The 21,389-nt window shown below is 39.6% G+C and overlaps 1 protein-coding gene across 3 annotated transcripts in view; it reads right to left on the bottom strand.

The window, feature by feature from the left end:
* The window catches only part of ptpn12 (protein tyrosine phosphatase non-receptor type 12), a 57,346-nt gene that overhangs the window by 20,829 nt on the left and 15,128 nt on the right, over window positions 1–21,389 (bottom strand). For all 3 annotated transcript variants that reach the window (XM_047389865.1, XM_047389864.1, XM_047389866.1), the window contains exons 2-11: window positions 9,915–10,023; window positions 9,045–9,121; window positions 8,851–8,946; window positions 7,944–7,982; window positions 6,937–7,008; window positions 6,748–6,807; window positions 2,483–2,625; window positions 1,882–1,948; window positions 1,668–1,745; window positions 38–136 (exon numbers count right to left, since the gene is read on the bottom strand). In XM_047389865.1, the coding sequence (XP_047245821.1) occupies window positions 38–136; window positions 1,668–1,745; window positions 1,882–1,948; window positions 2,483–2,625; window positions 6,748–6,807; window positions 6,937–7,008; window positions 7,944–7,982; window positions 8,851–8,946; window positions 9,045–9,121; window positions 9,915–10,023 (840 nt within the window). The remainder of the gene's footprint in view (window positions 1–37; window positions 137–1,667; window positions 1,746–1,881; window positions 1,949–2,482; window positions 2,626–6,747; window positions 6,808–6,936; window positions 7,009–7,943; window positions 7,983–8,850; window positions 8,947–9,044; window positions 9,122–9,914; window positions 10,024–21,389) is intronic.

The raw sequence follows: 21,389 nt of genomic DNA, 5'->3' as shown, positions 1-21,389 counted from the left end.
CACCAGACAAAATCAGTACAATGTGAGCGTGTCGTACCATGCCATCGTGTATCTGCACGTTGGTGGGGCTCTCCAGAAGTTGCAGTTGTTTCTCGAACAGCTGAGCAATTGCTCTGTGGACTAACTCATACTGCTCCTAGATGCAGAGAGACACAGATAAGCTGAGGAAGGGCAAGAAGAGGAAAACAATCTGAGGAAAATCTGCAAAAACAAGAAAAACAAGGAACACACACAAAATAGTGGCAAAATCAGCCTCAACCAGGAAAAAAAAAAAGATAAGGAATGTATGAAACAAGAAGGTTATTCAAACTGCCTTGCAGAAAAGACGGACAAGAATTAGGGAAGAGGACCGTGGCAGACTGAACAGAAACAAATTCGGTCAGTTTTTACTGAACATCGATGCCACTGGGTCAAACCTGCTTAGTATGAAGCCATCATGTTATAATAATGGAACTATAATATATGAATTTCCCCAATAATAATGATTTATATAAGGAACAAAATTAGAGATGGTTTGAGAGACGAGAACGAGCCAATTATCAGCTTGACAAAGTTGATCGAAACAATGAACAATGAAGCCCAGAATGTGCAAGAAGCAGTTTAAAAGGAAATTGTGTTTCATATAGAGCCACACAGCTTTTTATTAGAGGGAGTTCCACCTCAGCAGATAACAGGAAGGCACTAAGAGCAAAGTTGCTAACCACTAATAAAAAATAGCTAAACAATGAATCATTGTCTTTCTTTAGAATAATGGAACAAATTTGAACTCCTTTAAAAACACATTTTTTCTCTTTGGCTTTTAACCCAGAGTGAGCTAGCATTACTGTCTTAAAGTTATACTTTTTCTATGTATTTGTTGTATTTTCTTTTAATTGTTTTATTCCTGTTCTGTCGCATATTTTTGTACAGCACTGTGGTCAGCTGTTGTTTTTAGAAATAAAGTGGCATGGTATTTCATGCCTTCATTTGGCAGAAAGACAAGGGAAAAAAGGAAACAATTTTTAATATTGTTAAATTTAGTTTTTAAAGTGAAAACACTATTGATTATTACATTATTATACCATAAGACCAAAGACCATAAGCCCCGTCCCTACACAAAAGAATAAGGCTCCCGCCTCCCAGTAAGGAGCTGGTCATTTCCCCACTTTGCCAAATTGAAGAAACATTTCCAAGGTGGCTACTAAATTCACTTCTTGGTGGCAGACGATTTTTTTTCCGTTCCTAAAAACATCACACACAAAGTGACCAAAACCACTAAATACAAAATTGCAAAATATTAACCACCAGCAGAAGTCGTACCAGCTTAAATAACAGCTCATACGCTTCCATAGAAAATACAGTCTCCTTTGTCAATAGCTTTTTAGACTTTTTCCACCTATAAGTTCATCTCTAGAAACTTCACTATTAAAAATTTAAACTTTGAGTGAATCTTCTTTCAGCAACAACTTTCACATAGAAGAATGTAGTGTTTAGCGCCATCTGATAAAAGATGAATTCACAGATTGGAATTTTTTGAGTTTTTCCGACTGACCGGTCAAGCTGAGAATCAGCTGATTTTGGTCACCAACTGATTTCTTTTCATTCCTCTTTTTCATGGATCTGCATCAAACAGATGCTGAGTGTAAAAAAAAAAAAAACAAGATAAAATAAAAGTGTAAAAAACAAACCTTTGTTTGAACAGCAGAATGTCGCTGGGTCCTCATCTCTTGGATCAACCGGAAAACATTAAAGTCCTCTGGAATTTTCTTGAAGCACAGAGTATAGTATAAAAATTAGGACACACTGGAGTGGGCTGGACATTGGATTTCAAGGTTAATATGAGGAAAATCTAAAGATGGGTGTGTTGCAATAGTATTTCAAAGGTTTGCGTTTGTTCCATACCCCAACTTTGAGGAGGTTCCACGTGTAGTCAATAGCACAAATAGCACCCGTCCTCCCACAACCTGCACTGCACACACAAACAGATCCCATCAAATAAAGCACTCATACACACTAGAGCTTTAATCCTAAAACTGAGAAAAAAACTCTGCAAATGTTAACATTATTTGAAAGGACTGCAAGACCTTCTAGAGACAGGAAGGAGACAGAAGCTACAGAGAGGCTAATAGCTGCTGATGTATAAAATCATAAAACCTGATCTCACGCTGTCAAACAGCTTGCTGTGACTTGAAAGAGCCCGCTTTCTCCACATCAACCCATACAAAGCATCTTTACAGAAACAGAAACACAGCTTTGAGTCCTGCTGTGTGACACAGGAACCCGGAAACGTCCCCAGGCTGCTCATTACAGCTTATTACACACACATGGAGACAAGTCTGTGTGCTTTTGAGTAAACACGTGTACAGCAGAGGATTTGAACACTCTTTCTTGTATTTTGATCACTACAATGGCAAAAGAGGCAATCATTCACTCCACAGAAAGGCATGGTGGGATGTGCTATAATAATCATTGTGTCTTTTTAGCATAGGATGCATGAGCTTACCTGCAGTGCACACAAATAGGAACGTCATCGTTCTCCTGGTATTCCCTCATTAGTCCGATCATATCCAATATGGAGTCAAATGACGACGGGACGTCGTGATCTGGCCAGTTGATATAATGGAACTGAGATATCTTCCGTGTTTCCTTCAGGACAAAATCAATTGTTAAAAACTGAGACCAGATTGGCTGCTAAAGTAGAGAAAGTGGAAATCCATAACTACACAAGTGCATTTTTTTATGTTTACCGGAATTGAATGGTGTCTCAAGAAGAATAAGTTTTATCTACAGGGGCCATGCAAAAGACTTTCCACAACCTTCAACTTCTGTTCTTACATTTTGTCATGTCAAAACTTCACAGCTTTTATTGGAATTTTATGTAATAAACAGAAACAAAGTTGAGCAGAATTTGGTTTTACAACAATAAAAAGAATAAAAATCTGATGTGTGATATTGGTATTCAGCCCCCCTACCCACAAGCCAATGCTTTGGCTCTTTATAAAGAGCCAATACTACGTAAAAACACATTGTGCTGCAACAGCTGCAAGTTTGTCAGGGTTTCAAAGAGCTTTGTGCATCTGTATCCTGAAATTTTGCAGCTTCTCTTCTAAATGACTCAGAGTGGATGGTGAGCATCTGTGAACGTCAATTTTCTCAACTGGATTTAGGTCTGATATGCACTGATGAACAGAGATGAAAATATGAGCAGATATGAACCGATATCAATATCCGATATTAATATTGCTGTTATGGCTATTAACATGTGTCAACATTGGGTATAAACATTGGTTACTGATATCAGCCCAGTTTGGTTTATCGGGCTGATACCGATGTTAATTTCGTTACATTGTGCATCCCCACGTTGATCAAAACCAGTGGTATCCATGAAGGCCAAAACGTTTAAGTTGAAAGCCCTTGTGGGGCACAAAAATTCTATGTTTTGGTTAAATTCAAAATTCAAAACTCAGTGTATAGTGACACTTATTATTTGGCTAAAGAGAGGTACACAGTTTCCTAGTTGCAGGGGTGGAATGTTTTTCAATTTCACAGTTTGTTCCTCAATGTTTAGCAATAACAGGAAATGGGTCACTCTTTCTTCTAAAGTGCTTGCTATGTTTGGCCAGGTTTCATTAATAGTTTCTCTGTAAAATTCGCTGTATGGTTGTGGTCCACTTTACCTTGAAATTAAAATAATTGCAAAAACATGGTTACTAAAATCAAGCACTTTGTGTACCTAACAAATGTAATTTTAAAGATGATTTTAACTTTTCTGTGAAAATCTTGTCCAAAAACATAAAACTAAAAGTTACCATCTGCCTGTGCTCGTGGACCATGTTAGTACAGTTCAGGGGCCTTCAGGTGCTGCACAAACTCACTGAGAGGGTGACAAATGGCCCCCGGGCTGCACTTGAGGCACCCCAGATCTAAACCATGCCATTGCAGCTCTGTGTATATCTGTTTAGGGTTGTTGTCCTACAGGAGGATGAACCTTAGCTTTGATTTCAAGTCTTTTGCAGTACAGAGATTTTTTTCCATGATTGCCCTGTGTTTAGCTCCACCCATCTTCCCATTACCTCTGACCACTTCCTGTTTAAGAAAAGCATCTGCACAACACTTCCAGCACCATGCTTCATCATAAGGATGGTGTGCTTAGGGTGATGCAGTGCCAGTTTTCTACAACACATAGCATTTTGCATTAAGGTCTCATCTGATCCTTTTCTAATTGTTTGCTACGCCCCCTATATGGCCTATAGTAAACTGCTACTCTTATTAATGCTACCCTTGCACAGTTTGTCAGTATGTAAACAACCAATGAGTTGGTAGGATTGCATGGCGCCATACTTTGATGGACTGAGGAGTGTGTTCAGAGTTTTTTTTGTTTTAGAAGCCAAACCCTCCTTGAAATGTCTCCACAACTTTGCCCCTGTCTGATGTGCTCCTTGGTCTTCTACAGTACAGACCAAAAGTTTGGACACACCTTCTCATTCAAAGAGTTGTCTTTATTTTCATGACTATGAATATTGTAGCTTCACACTGAAGGCATCAAAACTATGAATTAACACATGTGGAATTAAATACTGAACAAAAAAGTGTGAAACAACTGAAAATATGTCTTATATTCTAGGTGCTTCAAAGTAGCCACCTTTTGCTTTGATTACTGCTCCGCACACTCTTGGCATTCTGTTGATGAGCTTCAAGAGGTAGTCACCTGAAATGGTTTTCACTTCACAGGTGTGCCCTGTCAGGTTTAATAAGTGGGATTTCAAGCCTTATAAATGTGGTTGGGACCATCAGTTGTGTTGTGCAGGAGGTGGATACAGTACACAGCCGATAGTCCTACGGAATAGACTGTTAGAATTTGTATTATGGCAAGGAAAAAGCAGCTAAGTAAAGAAAAACAAGTGGCCATCATTACTTTAAGAAATGAAGGTCAGTCAGTCCGAACAATTGGGAAAACTTTGAAAGTGTCCCCAAGTGCAGTCGCAAAAACCCTCAAGCGCTACAAAGAAACTGGCTCACATGAGGACCGCCCCAGGAAAGGAAGACCAAGAGTCACCTCTGCTGCAGACGATAAGTTCATCCGAGTCACCAGCCTCAGAAATCACAGGTTAACAGCAGCTCAGATTAGAGAACAGGTCAATGCCGCACAGAGTTCTAGCAGCAGACACATCTCTAGAACAACTGTTAAGAGGAGACTGTGTGAATCAGGCCTTCATGGTAAAATAGCTGCTAGGAAACCACTGCTGAGGACAGACAACAAGCAGAAGAGACTTGTTTGGGCTAAAGAACACAATGAATGGACATTAGACCAGTGGAAATCTGTGCTTTGGTCTGATGAGTCCAGGTTTGAGATCTTTGGTTCCAACCACTGTGTCTTTGTGCGGCGCAGAAGAGGTGAACGGATGGACTCTACATGCCTGGTTCCCACCGTGAAGCATGGAGGAGGAGGTGTGATGGTGCTTTGCTGGTGACACTGTTGGGGATTTATTCAAAATTGAAGGCATACTGAACCAGCATGGCTACCACAACATCTTGCAGCGGCATGCTATTCCATCCGGTTTGCGTTTAGTTGGACCATCATTTATTTTTCAACAGGACAATGACCCCAAACACACCTCCAGGCTGTGTAAGGGCTATTTGACCAAGAAGGAGAGTGATGGGGTGCTGCGCCAGATGACCTGGCCTCAACAGTCACCGGACCTGAACCCAATCGAGATGGTTTGGGGTGAGCTGGACCGCAGAGTGAAGGCAAAAGGGCCAACAAGTGCTAAGCATCTCTGGGAACTCCTTCAAGACTGTTGGAAAACCATTTCAGGTGACTACCTCTTGAAGCTCATCAACAGAATGCCAAGAGCGTGTGGAGCAGTAATCAAAGCAAAAGGTGGCTACTTTGAAGAACCTAGAATATAAGACATATTTTCAGTTGTTTCACACTGTTTTGTTTAGTATATAATTCCACATGTGTTAATTCATAGTTTTGATGCCTTCAGTGTGAAGCTACAATATTCATAGTCATGAAAATAAAGAAAACTCTTTGACTGAGAAGGTGTGTCCAAACTTTTGTCATTGACTAAATATGTGCTACAACGCGCTCAACTTTTGTTTAGAATCAGCTTCTTATCACTGGTAACGACGCGGCTTTCCTCTCACTCATTCCTGCAGCTTCACAGTGCTTTAAACAGTGAGTTCAGTAACGAAGCCAAAATGCTGGGCTTTGTCCCGCCCATCAGACGCTCAGCTTCTCTGGGGGTCTATGGGGCAGTGGGCTGGCCTCGGCTGGCCCGGACACTCAGCTTCTGCATGATGATTGGATGATCTGTCTGAGGATGAATCCCTTTTTGATTGACAGCGAAATGAGCGAATCAGTGACCTTGAAATTGAGCTTCCCCCTCCTTGAAAGACCAGCATCCACCACTGATATATATATATATATAATTTTTGAAGGCAATTGGTTACACTGCATTTCATTTAGGGGTTTCAGAGTAAATGGGCTGAATATAAATGCACATCACACTTATCAGCTATATTTAAAAAGGTTTGATAACCATGTTTGCTTTTCCTTCAACTTCCCAATTATGAACTATTAAAGTGTTAAAAAGCTCAAAACAGTTTGTCCTTTTGTGAGTCACTGTCATTGTTTAGTCATAAATATAACTATTATTATTAAACTATGAAAATTTTATTTATCTGGAAATCAATGGCAGGAAAATTTTCATTTGCATCAATTAGTTTGCAACAGCAGGCTAATAGTATTCTGGTAGAACTTACATCGTTATACTGCACCATCAAAGTCCTGATAAAGTAGTCCATTCTTTGCTGCTCTGATTCCTGGAAACCAAGGTGAGAAAATATTTTACAGTCTCTGAACGAAGCTACTATCAAAACAAAATGTGGGAAATGCATGATTCTCTTTATTTCAAAAAACACATCTGCAATATCGCACATTTCTCGACTTACACATGAGATTCTGAAAGGGCCGAAACTCAAGGGCTCCTCGTCTCGGGATGGAAAATACCGCTCACATTTTTTCTAAAGCAGAACAGAGAAGCCGTTACCGCAATAGAGATGCCACAGCTTCCTGCACACAGAAGCCTTTGTAGTCTGAAGTACACAATTAATGTGACATGCACAACAAAGGCAGTGACAAATAAAGCAGAAAAATACACAAAATTCCATGCTGACAAGCATGGACTCTCTTCTGTTGAACAATGTTTGGTTGGGGGGGAGAGAGAGATATATATAAGACTTGTAACTCATTTAAATATTTATTGATGACTTGCTCTTGTTTTTCTTTGCTTTAGCCACCTAAGGCTGATTTCTTACACAAATGTTGCATTCTTCCTCTATTTACTCATGCTTTATTTCTTTATTTCATGCAATCCTTTTTCTAGTTTACACATATCTGTTCAGTTTCCCAATTTCACCCTTTTTTAGTAGAATTGAGTGACAAAAAAACCCATCAATGATACCATTTTGCCCTTCAATTAATCAGGCATAAAAGCCTTTAAAATCTGCAGAAACCTTGCTTGAACAGATTTGCAATCAATCTGAAGAAACGCAATTAAATACACAAAGTTTTTAAAATCTTTTTCCCCACAACCATAAGGTGCTTAATTAAAGTCATTTGTGTCAGATGTGAAAATAATAGTGTAGAACAAATGAATTAGAGAAAATACAAGCTATTTAAACAACCACACAATTCATTTCAACCCAAGTGTGGATCAATTAAAATTTCCTCAAGGCTTTTGAAACTGCTTCTTTGCAAAGACATTCCATCACATCGAGGAGAGACAAAAAATCTACCAAAAAAATACCAGAACTTTTTCAAGAATAAACAACCTTAAACATAACGCTGAAGAATGAATCCTTGGAGATATTGTAAAAGCTGGTGCAGGCAGTGTGCTGCAGCTTTGATGGAGGCAATAAAACACAGATATGTGTGCAAACACAAGTTACAGCCTTACCCTTCCCATCTCAAATTCCCGACAAGCCATTACAATAACCTGCAGAGACACAGACGGCAAGAATTACAGCAAATCAATACATGCTCAAAGCTGAAAACTGCATCCCTTAATATTTTGGATTTTCTGTGCACGTTCTGTTTGTGTAGGGTTCAATATAAGAACAGATTCCAACACGTTTCACTGTGTAGCAGAGCTGAGGAACCCTGAACTGTATTAATTATACATTTCCCCAACACTGTTTAGGAGAATGTTACAATTCTGAAGAAGTAGATGCATAAATGAGGAAAAGTACATATAAATACATGAATAAGTCCAAAATCTCACTTTCATCTCACTCCACACAAAGCAACAGATTTCCTTCCTTCTTTATCCCTTCTTCTATCAGGTTTGCATACATGGGAATCATGCTAGGGTGTTATGATATTTAGCATAGGGTCATAGCTTGACATCCAGCCTAATATTTGGCACAAGCCAGGAAATTTTGTTTGAAAATATTACAACAGAAATTTAGGGTGTAACAAGATCTCATGCCAATATAACGGTGCGATATCAATACAGCATGACACTTTCAGTCAAAGTTCGTGTTTGCAAAAAGCTATCCAGCTGCTTTCAGCTGACTTCATCCGGTACAGATACCCTTATATCTATGTTTGAGGTTCTTATTTTGAAGAAAAAAGTGTTTAAAAGGAGTCTAAACTGAATTTGATTGATTAAGATACTTGGGCCGATTAATCCTGAAGTTCTACTTAATTCTGTTTGTTAAAACACAAAAGGGAGAACTTTCAATGCTTTTGTTGGGATAATCACCACTTTTTTCAGAGCATGCATAATACTACGATAACTTCATATTTGTAAAATCTTCTCAGCACTAGAAAATTGTGTCTCTTCTGCTTTGAATCATACTCACGGCGACGCTGTACTCCCAGTTCATCCTCCAGAAGTCGATGACTGTGTTTGGGAGTGGACCTTGAGTTGCGATGTAGGCTTTTGGGCCATCAACACCCTGGACAGACACAAAATAAAGAAATCATGACCTAAAGAAAAACGCGATGCAAATATAACCACATGTGAGAGAACAAAGCAGATCCACATGGTTTTTACCTTAATAAAGTTTGCATTGACGTAATCTGTGTCCTGATTGGTTGTTTTCAATGTCAGCTTTACTCTAGTATGGTCAACTGTGGGAGGAGGAAAACGAACAAGGTTGAAAATATGAATTTATTTCAATAGCGTGCATAACAGCTATAACAGAATAAGACAAGAGGTAAAAGCGGTCAAACAAGGACCAACAGGAGAGGTTTCATGCACAGAGAGAAAAACATTATCCTCATTGCTATGTACAGCAGCATCTGTGTGTTTGTGTGCGTGTCTGCATCTGTTATGGATGAACTAGTTCTTCCTTTCCCTGATCAGCTCATTCACTAAAAGCTTTAATGAATGGATGTGGAGAAAGGAGAGGGGAAAGGAGGATAAACATATTAAGGAAAAAGTGGGACAGTCGTTGGGTCACATAAGCTTCCCTGAGGTTATTAAGTAACGAAACAAACTAAAACATCTCAAGCTATGTAAAGATACCCGTTTATTCAGTAAACAGAAGAAACAAGATATTTTTTTGTAGTCTTCACATCATCCTTGAAATGTTTGCACTCATACTAACTTAACCTTTATTTGTCCCCCCCCCCAGGTGCAAATATTATCTCCGATGTAATGTGGATTTCTCTAGTCAGGCAGTGACGTTAAAAGCTGAGCTGATAGATGCACAAAATTCTAAAGCCGCAGCACTTGCAGAAGAGACAAGGTTGCAGGGAGATTAGATTATGAAAGCAATGCGGCAGATCAAAACTGTGTGCATTGTTTTAATGGTCCGTAATGCCCGCATCTCCTGCATACACAAACAAGACAATAGGAAAGAAAGGAAGAAAGACAGAAAATCTACATCAAGTGCTTCGTTGGAGGTAAACCACAACTTACATGGCAGTATATCTTTGTATCTGTTCTTCTTCACATTCTCTTCCCTCTCTCCTACGTTGGTGGGGTAGATCTTCTCCGTTCGGTACTTAGTTGATAACCGCCGCAACCGCTAAAATAAACAGCATAAAAGGAGATAAAGAAACATTATTAGACGATAAGCACTGATGCTGCTTTTTCACCCTATTGCACATCATTTTTCCAACCACAGAAGGTCAACGTGAAGATCAAGGGCATGAAGATCAATAGTTTGGGGGCTTTTAATGACACTTTAGCACTTCTAGGATTTTTAAAAACAAGAATTTGGTGCACAAGGTTGAATTTATTGTGGATTTTCTCTAATCCATACTGGATTAAAATTATACATACAAATTCTAATATGTACTAGTATCTAAATGGCCCTTACAAAGCTAAACCTTGACCAAAATGTTTTTGTAGCCATCAACAAGCTCGTAGTATAATTGTGGGTAAGTATCAGGCCAGGTTTCCTGCCATGGAGCCAGCTTGTAGGCATAGTCCACATATTTTCAACAGAGCTGATGAGGGGGCTCTGTGGAGGGGGCTCTGCTGAGGCCATTCCGGAAATGCTAGCTTACTTTATCTTTTCCAAAACCAGTTTTTATTATTGTCCTGTTGGCCCAATTGTGCCCAAGGTTCAATCATCTAACCAAAGCCGTCACCTTAAGGCCATAAAACAATTATTAAGGAGGTTGAAGAACAAACCAACTGGACATTAGTGGAACCACCAGTGTCAATTACCACACTGAGGCCAGTATGGACTCAGAGGGAGTCAAACAAGAAAGAAGCTGTGCTCCCATATCGACAAAGTTTCATGGTTATATAAGCCGCAATGACAACCAAAACATTTTGAGGAGTCATGGTGATGCTTTTAAGGCTAAGATCACTATGTGAACCGTCAAGCATGTTGGTGGCAGCATTATGCTGAGGGGCTGAGTCAGTACTAGTGGTACTGGTGCATTGCACAATGTGAAGAATACCATTTTGATAGAGAGGGTGGTTTCTCTTCAACAGGTTATGAGACATTTATTAGTGGGAATGTATCGACATACATTTGCCCCAACAAAGTTGAGAAATTTGTGTTTGGTTGAATTTTGTTTTGTAACAACGTCTCTTGGCAATAAATCCTCTATCCGGAAAACCTATTTATTTCTTCTTAAATGGTGTCACATTGGGAAATAAAATGTATTCACAGTCTGACCAACAGAGTTGACTATATTGGTTGTGGCTATAAAAATAGCCAAATCTACTGTTGGCTTTTCGGTTGTTACTTAATGAATTTGGTGAAAACAGCCAGAATAAAGAAGACATGGGCTAGTTTACCTTTTACTAATTTAACAAATAAGGCATCAGAGAACAGAACACAACCACAACATTAACTTCTTGCCTTTTTAACAATGATTGCAGATGAATGCTGGTTCCTCATAGGTCAGTCTTGGGTCCGAACTTTTTTAAGATTTATGTAAATGACATGCAAAATATCTAAAGAAATGCGATTTTTATTATTATGCTAATGACAAACATTTTCTGTGTCTGTTAAAAGATGGCACTGAAGAAATGAAAAAGCTAAAGATCTGGTTTGGTCGTAACAAACTGTCTAAATGTGAGCCAAACCAAAATAATGTTGTTTGGGAACTGTAAAATACAGATAAGTGAATGTAGAAATGATAGAAAGTCAAATTTCTTGGTGTCATTATTGATGACAAACTGAATCGGAAATCTCACAGATCTCATCAGATATGCTCAAAGTAAAACATCCAAAAGTATTTTTATATTGCAGGAAGCTAAACACTCATTTGAACGTGTGAATATTGTATATTAGTAAATATTGCTGTTATTTGCTGTAATGTTCAATAAAATGAAATCATAAAATATATATTGTCATTTCACCCTGAAAATAGACATGTTGGAACAAGTCATTCAAAGCTGAGAATAAAAATAACATTCATGTTGATAATTGGTGTATGTGAACATTTAGTGAAGGAAGACAACACAAAGAAAACTAAAAACAGGGTTCACTTGTGATACATGCCAGACAGAAGTCAGAGAAGACAACCAACCGGCTGAGAAACTGTTTCAGAACCAAGAACCAATGTTTTAGTCTGGTTATCTTACCACAACTGGGACAAACACGGTAAAGCCATTGTTGTTCATATCTGTATTCATAGAAATTCTGCTTGCATACATGTATATTAGTGTGAGTTCAGCTCTGGCATCGCTATTAATACAGCAACATCACTGCTTCACAAACACACTCCCTTTCCTCCGTGTGTGACGGTGCATAAAGTTCAGCACAGCCAAATCTAATATAGGCTGACACTGATGAAGACACATTCGGTAAATGGGATGAGAACAATCACAGTCTCTCAGCTTGGCTCGGCGTCCTCACACACACTGGCCAAGGATAGAGGACTTTCAGCTGCAACAAGCATGAGAATATTTCATTGTTCATGTCTCATATATCTAAGGGAGCAGAACACAGTTATTTCTAAATGATCAAGCTCTAGACATCTAGTTTTCATGTGCTGTGATTTGGGCTCTGTTGAAATCAAGGTGACCTACATGAGACACTGAAAACATTGCCGGCACAAAAGATGTACAACATAACCTTCAAATTCAATAGAGGTTGGCTACAAAAACGTATGTACATGGTTATAAATATGTTTATTTCTCCTGTAAATGATGGAATCTGGCAGAAAAAAATTGCTTTGAGATCTATTTTCTAAGCTTATGGTTTTAAGGATCTAAAGCATGGGGGAATTCTTCTTTCCAGATATGATGAAAGTAAAAAGGAGGACACCGAGTTGTTGGAATCTCGAGGGTTGTTGCATTTTGGTGTAATCATTTGGTATTTTCCTTACAGCTCAGACAGAGCAAATTTGGAGATCTTGACTGAAAGGAACACCTGCTTCTTTCTTGGCCATCAAAGGTACTACATCTGCATGGTTCCTCACAGTCTGTGGAATTTTCCTATAATATCAAAAGTTTCTGCACCTCAATCCTCAGTTTCAGCCTTAATGTAGAAAAGCAAGTCCCACCAGTAAAGTGGAAAAAGTGGAAAGCTCTATTTACACTTTTTCCTCTTCATCTTCCTCCTACCTTATCATTGCAAAAAAAAAAAAAAAAAACCCCCTAAGGTTTCACTTTGAGTGCGTTACAAATCCCATTTTGGTTAGGTCGGTATTGGGCCACTGTAGCCAGTTCAGCTTTAAATTCTTTAATCAAGCCACAACAATATCATCACAGATGTTTTTGTGCATGTTAAAACCGTCTAGGAGCCATCTTGCTCTATTTGCATAAGAGGGAGCACACTGTATTTTTACCATCAGACACCACTAGTGTTGTGGTATATTTTCTATGTTTTGGTGGAGTCTTTTCCAGTTTGAAGGCGGTCTTGAGCAGAAAAAAGAATATTCACAGTTGTGATATCCAATTGTTTTGGCCAACATATGCAGAAACTAAATTTCAAAACTCCATTAGCTATAGTTGTTTACTAAATATATGATAATTCATGAATAAAGTCACAATTTATACATTTAGTGAAGAATTTGCAGAATTTGGTACATCATGAGAGCCTCCTGTGCATCCCAATAGAACTTTTAAAACAACTAACTTCAAAACCTTGAGGAGCCATGAAAAATCCTGCTAAACTCAGAAAACCTTCATGTAGTATCATTCTCAGGGGGGCCTTTTCTATTCTCTCAGTACTTTAATTTCTTTGTGAAACATTAGGCATATCTGCATATGTTCTTGCCTCCGTCTCTCCTCCCCTCCGTTACTTACTGAGTCTGAGAAAGTTGGCGTGGGCGTTCAGGCTTCTGAAGCCTCGTGTGAAAAATGGCCCCACCTCTGCTAGTTGGCCCTGGCTACAGGCTTTCATCCCGTTACTGACGCGGACATGTACTGCGAATTTTGATTTCCTGAAATTCCCCAAATCTCCAAAGAACCTACCTCTTGTTCTTGTTTCACTTCTGTAACTTCTGGACTCATTTAGTTTTCTTCTTTTACACATTTCTGCACTTACAGTAAGCTGCTGAAACTGACAGCCAGTTAACACCGGCAGCACAATAGTGCCCTAAAAACATGATGATCTTTGTAAACCACAACAAAGAGACAATCAGTAACTGAGGAAGAGTAAGCAAAGAAGAAAAGGGAGTCTGAGGTACGCACAGTGAACGTGGGCGCCAGCACAGCTGTGCGTGTGTGTTCATTTATGTCAGAGTGTGGGGTAATAGCATTACAGTTCCTCTGGCCTCATGTGAATTACATTTGCAACAGAGGTCTGCTTCTGTGCTGGGCTACAGCCAAACAACATGCACACACAGAAATACACACACAGCAGAGCAAACCCAGGCAGTAACAATGATCAGCCGCTTCACTTTGTAGAAATATTTCACTTCATTTACAGCAAAGTGGGAAAAATAACCCAATTTCCTCATTACAAAAGTAAACTGGGGCATATTCTGGCATTTCAGTGAAGCCTTATTTTGGCTGAGGACCACAACTAATCTGCTACGACAAACTACATCAGCAAATATTTCACAAACTAGAAAAATACGGCAGATTATTTTCAATAAGTAGGCAGGTACGCATGAACAACTGTCGGGCCCTTTATTTCCTGCAGCTGCCATTGTCCTGAACCCTCTTTCTAATTACTTTTACTTCCTTTGTTACATAAAACTTACAAAAGTAGCATGGAGAACAATTCAGAGGGGAGCACTTTTTATTAGGAAGTAAGCAAGAAAAGCAGCAGGGCTATTATGAAAGAAATGCATTTTAGATTAGATTTCAAAAACAGGAGGAAAAAACTGTGCTGACAAACTGAAAAAAGATATGGAGAGGAGGTTATAGGATTTTATGAGGCTCTTGTTATTTTTTTTTTTTTTTATTCACACACACTAGCATCTGAAGGTTTGTGTATAGAGATAGAGACAAAGAGAAGTAAATATAGCTGCTATCAACACTTAAGTGTACTTGTTTAATCACTTCTTTATTTAACTGTCCATCAGTCTCTGCCGAATGACAACAAAAACTGAATGGAAGAGCCTAACCCATACACTAAAATAGGGTTAAAAAACACAAAATTGCTGAAATCAAAACTTAACGGAATGCAGGTCTCCAAAACACAAGAAAACTACACACGTACTCAAATCTGAACAAGAATTAGACTTAGAATTGGATCATCGGGGTTATTCCAGCAAATACAAATAATCTGTCTGAACCCTTTCACTATAGCCCTGGCTGAATGTTTAGGGTGCCTAAAAACACCCCATAGCATGATGCTATTACCATTGTGTTTCATGGGGAGGAATGGTGTGAATGGAGTAAGAGTTTTCCTTCACCCATAGCATTAAGCATGTAGGCTAAAAAGTTACATTTTGGTCTTGTCTGAACTCTCGTCAGTCCATCAACTGGTTCCATTAAACTATATCTAGAGGTATTGAATAAAAGGGCGTGAAATCAACATGATTGCCACAATTTTCTGTATTTTATTTGTTTGTAAATCCCCCCCAGAAATCCCAAGAAAACACATTGAAGTTTATGGTTGTAATGTGACAAACTATGAAAGTGTTTCAGGGGTACAGATACATATACAAGCCACTGTATATTTACACATTATTGAAGCAGATAACCCAAATTCAAACTGCATTTGGACAACAACAAAAAAGAAAGGTTACCTATTTTTGCCTCCAGAGACAGACTACGGTTCTGTCTCTACCTTTTCCCCCTCCTGTTTCTGTTTCCCACTTCCTGTCAGTCAGAGAAGTCACCAACATGACTGACTCAAGTCAGTTTCCTGTTAGCTCACAGCGTGGGGACAACAAAGGGCCCATACCAACTTCAGAGACCCCCTTCCGAGTCATGCATGTTAACCAAAATGTTTGGACAATGACTTGAAATGACATGTCTCAAGGATGTCAGAGCAGTTACTGGGTAAAACAGAGAGCCAGTGGAGGAAAAGACGTAAAATGTGACAACCTTGCAGAAGTGAAAAGACATTTTATTGGATCTAACCTAGTTTCTCCTCTCTGAATAAGCCATCATCTCTGTACTTCCCAGGCATGATAAATAATTCACACACAGAAATACGTTCTGTTTCTTGAGCCCAGCACTGAGCATTTATTGGCAGAAAACATGCTCTCCCTGCATAGGTGGTGGGGAAAAGGGTTTTGACTGTGGCCGGGAAGTGGGCTTGTTGCGCGTGGGTGGCAGAAAGGCTTTACAAACAGTCACCTTCCATGCACACAGATACACACAAGCTAAAATAGGTCAGCCCTTACAATGCTCTCTGAAAAATCTATCCGCCAAGCTGAAAAAGCATGTGGGGGGAAAGACGCCCTGCAACAGCGCCTCATCTTTACAGACTCGGTCATCTGTGGTCTCTCCTTTTAAATTCACCTATGCCACACTAACATCCCTGATTTCACAAAAAGCTGCAAAGTGCATCTTAAAAACTGTGAATGTTAACCATGTTTAGTCTTTTAGAGTGAATTGAGTATAATGCATTAAACAGCAAATTACTGATTTCAAAATGAGAAAGAGAGATACTTGCTGGGTTGTTAGTGATGAGGGGTAGGTGTGTCCCAGTGATTTTATTTTATCTAAGAGGGCCAAGGGCTAAAATGACCTATTCCAAGATAGACAAGTATCTACGAAACATTGTGAATCCCCTTAAAAACAAAGAAATAATTTACCCATTATTTATAAAATCCAGGTGGTAAGAGTAGCCTCAAGCATGTGCTGGTCACCTGTTTTCTAGATTTATAATTTACAAATGGTAAAAATGCTCAGTCACATTGTTTCTACAGCCTCAAGTCTTTCTAATGAGATCCCAGAGAAAGTTTTCTCTGGTTGTATTAAATGTAGATTAAAGCACAGCAAGGTTTCTCTTCCTTCCTTTCTGTCCCTCCTTGATTGGACCTTTTTCCAGTTACAACAAATGGACAGTCATGGTTTGAAAACTAAAGCTGCAGCGTTAATCGCTTTTATTAATTTAGTACAAAACATTTACATTAGGGCTGCAGGGTGGCGCAGTTGGTAGCAATGTTGCCTTGCAGCAAGAAGGTCCTGGGATCAACTCCTGGCTGGGTGCTTTCTGCATGGAATTTGCATGTTCTCCCCATGCATGCGTGGGTTCTCACCGGGTACTCCGGCTTCCTCCCACAGTCCAAAGATGATCCAAAGACATGCCTGTTTAAATTGCCCTTGCGCCCTGTGAATGAGTGTGTGCATGGTTGTTTGTGTGTTGCCCTGCGATGGACTGGCAACAAGTCCAGGGTATACCCTGCCTCCCGCTCATAGACTGCTGGAAATAGGCACCAGCTTCCCCGCAATCCACTATGGAAGAAGCTGACTGACATTTACATTATTAGGTTATATTATCTCTATGCCCCCAACTAAAGAAACACAACATTGCTAAAACTGGTTTCCAATTGTAAGATGGTAAAGGGTCATTTTGCAGCCTTCTAGGTCTTTGGAAGTCATGATCCGGTCAGCACCAGCAGCCCTAGCCTGAGCGAGAAACATGCACCAGCCGAATAACTGGGCCAACAGCCACACTGCAGGCACAACCCCTTGTCTTGGCCCCCCCCCCCCCCAACCGACAGACTGGGTACCGAAGCCAGGGACCGAGATCCAAAGAAATCCAAGCGATCCTGAGAGAGCTGAAATGCCAGTCCCAGCACCCGACAACCCCCAAGACCCCAGCCCAGATCCCAACCAGAAAGCCCACTCCCTCTTCCGGCCTCCAAACCCAGACGGCAAACAGCAAACGGGGGGGGTGAAAAGACCCCAAGCCTACCCCCCGCCCGCTCAAATGTGGTGTTACTGCTGTTGTTGTAGTGTACATTTAAAAAAAAAAAACTGGTGGGGAAGAGAGTCTGCCATGCCCAAACTTCCTCTAAACCTGGTAATCTGCATCTTTATTTTGTTTGTAAAAGATTAAAAAGTCCTGGTCTAATTAGGAAGATGAAATTCTTTCCATGCTTAGCTTTCTTTCCACACTTGAAAAAAAGAACCATAAAGATATACATTGCTTCATATTCTTTAAACCAACTCTATCTTTACATGAAGTCAGTTGATTGAACTTTTAGCACAAAGATTATTTGCCTCTATAGCAGCTAGCTTTGTGAGATTTACTAACTAGAAATAAAAAAATCTTTCTGCATCTGATGCTTGGTGGGAATTAAGTATCACATTAGCCTCGGAGTGTAACATTTTTATTTTCCCCAACTCAAACACCATGAAAATCAGGGCAACAATAAGCCACTTATTGCTGATAGAAAACAGAGATGCACAGTTTTCTTGACAAACACTGGGTTGAGTTTTTTTTTTTTAATACCAGACCAGGTAAATTGATAGTTTCTAATTTTCTCTAACCTAAATAAAGTTTCATCGACAGAATAAAAGACAAATCGTAATTTTGCTTTAATCAAATGCTTAACAGCGTAACAATCTCTTTGTAGGAAGTTTGGACTAAGTTACAACTGTAAAGACGAAGCTGAATTAGTGCAAGTCTTTGAGATGTGCTTTTTTTCATCCCAATTATGCATCAAAGCCTATGTCCTTAACCTTGATTGGATTTTTCTGTACGTTGATGCATTTATAAACTGAAAATGATAGTGGTTCTTAGTTTTAATGCATTTAATAGTAAAAAATGTACAGTTTTTCAATATTGGCACCGATCAGCGCTGATCTATGCCAGACGGCTGATTCTGTTTTCTGGTTGACTGAAGAGCAAAGTCCAACTCCAGTCCTCCTCAAGCGCCCATGTCCTGCCTGTTTTAGATGTTTCCCTGGATTAACACACCTGGATGGTTTACTGCATGTCTCTGCTGAATACTAAAGAGATTAACTCAGCAATTAATTAATCTGTGCTGGAGCGGGGATACATCTACAACACACAGGACACTAGCTGTCCAGGACTGGAGTAGGATGCCCCTGGACTGGTGCAGGTTTTCACAACAGATCCTACAAACTGCACTTATAATTCAAACCCATTAAGGCTTTGGCTTATAAGGAAACAAATCCAAACACATGAATCCTCCACCCTGATAATGAACATGAGTCAGCAGTCTGGACTTTGTTATCTTTGCAGAGATCTTCAGCTAACAAACTGCATCAGTTACCAAATGAGTAAACACTCTCACCAGCATGCACACACTTTATCACAGAGCTATAATTTCCATTTATACCAACTGGCCAATATAGGTCAGTGGAGCACAGACAGTATTCTCTCACACACACACACAGCTTGTCATTCAGTGACATGAAGCAGAATGTGATTTAGTTTTATCAGTCACCAGACTTCCCTTCCTGTCTGTCCCTCTTTCATTTTTTTTTTTCACCCATCTGCCACAATCACTGCATGCAAACATAGTTATGCAAAGACGCACCAAGCAGCTTTTCAGGCTACAAACAGAATCTCTGGGGGGTGGAGGTGGCTTTGTTTAACAAATTTAGAAGGGGAACCACATAGGTAACGGTTGAAAACCCATGTCTGCGCCTGTGACAGTTCATGCGTCTTGTGGACCGCTCGGGCTACACTAACTTTGGCTGCAGAAAGCTCCTATGCTGAACTGAGAGCAGTCAGCTCAGCCAGCCAGTTCAACCAGAGTCACTTCAGGGTGCCCACTTCCTCTGAGATCTGTCAGACATGCATTAACAGTCTGTGTTCTGCTGTAAACCCAGATAGCCACAGAAACTAATAGGTTCCTCTTTACTGTCCAAAGACAAACAAAACAAAACAAAGAAGTAATAAATGAAGAGAAACACAGGGAAGAATCTAGAAGGAAATGTGACAGAGGAGCAGTCAGGTAAGGGTTAAACAGAACACAAAAAATGAAGTTGTCATTTATTAGGTTTCATCAACTTTTCTTCAGAGATCCTTTTATTCAGAGCTGATGCTCTGCATGTTTGATAAGGGTCTAAGATGAGAAAACTTAATTCATAAGGATGATCCTCAGTTTTGCTTTGCAGATAAGAAACATCTGCAGAACAGTATTGAATTCTCTCCAACTGTGTAAAAGAAAAAACTAGACCTTGGTGCGTCTGTTTGTGTTGCAGCTAGGAGGTCCTTAAGTTGCACAGGTGAATCAGCTCCAATATTAAGTATTGATTCTGACACAGAAAAACTAATAAAAACTGAACTTTATGGGCAACTTTATGTGAACAAAATCCCACGTTAAGAAATGATTGTTTTAAACAAACTCACTAGTTATCTCTTTAGCATTCACCCCACAGGTTTTTGATAAGATCTAGGTCTGGGAACTGAGAAGGCCATGGGAGAAGGTTGATATCCTTTGGCTAACTATCTTTGTACTGATTTGCCCATATATTGAACTCACTGAACTCCTAAAATAACCTGATGATCCAGATTCAGTTTTTCTAGAAGATTTCAACAGATTTCTATATAAAATCACCCTTTAAGAACTAGTGATGTTTTGCACTCTAAAGGTCCATTCATCACCCCTGTCCATATAAACACATCAGTGAGATATTAACGTTGAAAAGGGCCATGCTTTCAAAGGGTTCATTCAGTTGGCATGGTGGTTAGACACTATATCCATTAGAGGGCAGTTCTGAGGTAGCTTCCAGGTTTATAGGTAGGTTTCCTACAAAAGCAAACATGGCAGTGCTGGAGGAAGTTATTATAATGTATTTATAGTTATTATAATGTATCATAATGAGATGTTCTACCATATCTTTTGTCACCTTATTTTTCTTATTCCTTCCTTTCACTGATCACACTGCCCCCGCTATTAGTAGTGGTGGTGTTGTTTCGTGTGGTGCCTTGTGGTGAGCGTCTACAACCTCGCTGATGATGGGCTAAAACACCCACTAACTAAACGCAGAAGACAGACAAAAGGATCTATCCATATACATCTCTGTATTTCATGTTGAGCTAAATGCCCATTAACAAGGTTCCCAGGGCCTTTGGAAGTGAAATGAGCCCACAGCATCATAGGTCTTCCACTATACTTAACATTCGGCATGGGGTTATTTTTCTACATAGCCATCCTTTGTCTCACACCAAACCAACATGGAGTGTTAGTTGAGGAAAAGCTCCATCAGTCTCATCTGCCTAAGCTAAAACTTTCCATTAAGGTTTTGCAAACTCCCACATTTGTTTGTGATCGTAGGGCAGAAGATACTTTTTGCGGACATGTCTCCCAAAGGACCGATTTGCCTTCAAATAGTTTTCCTAGAGACTTTTTGAACCCAAGAGCCACTCTTTGCTGCAGTGAACTTAGGAGATTGTCTTTGCCTCCTTACTAGCCTTCTCACTGTGCGTGATGGCAAGGTAAATACGGCTCCTCTTTGAGTTCAGTGGCTAAAAGCAACAGTCGCTGTGTCATGTCATATTTATAGCCAAGGGAAAAAGAAAGTCGTTGATTACCAATTAGAAAGTCCTAGACCTACAAAGTTGTATATACATTTATTTTAAAATGATTTTTACTT

This window comes from Girardinichthys multiradiatus, chromosome 17, assembly GCF_021462225.1.
Source record: "Girardinichthys multiradiatus isolate DD_20200921_A chromosome 17, DD_fGirMul_XY1, whole genome shotgun sequence".
Classification (NCBI taxonomy): Eukaryota; Metazoa; Chordata; class Actinopteri; order Cyprinodontiformes; family Goodeidae; genus Girardinichthys; species Girardinichthys multiradiatus.
Note: the sequence above shows the minus strand (reverse complement) of the source record. Positions and strands in the feature narration are given on the sequence as shown.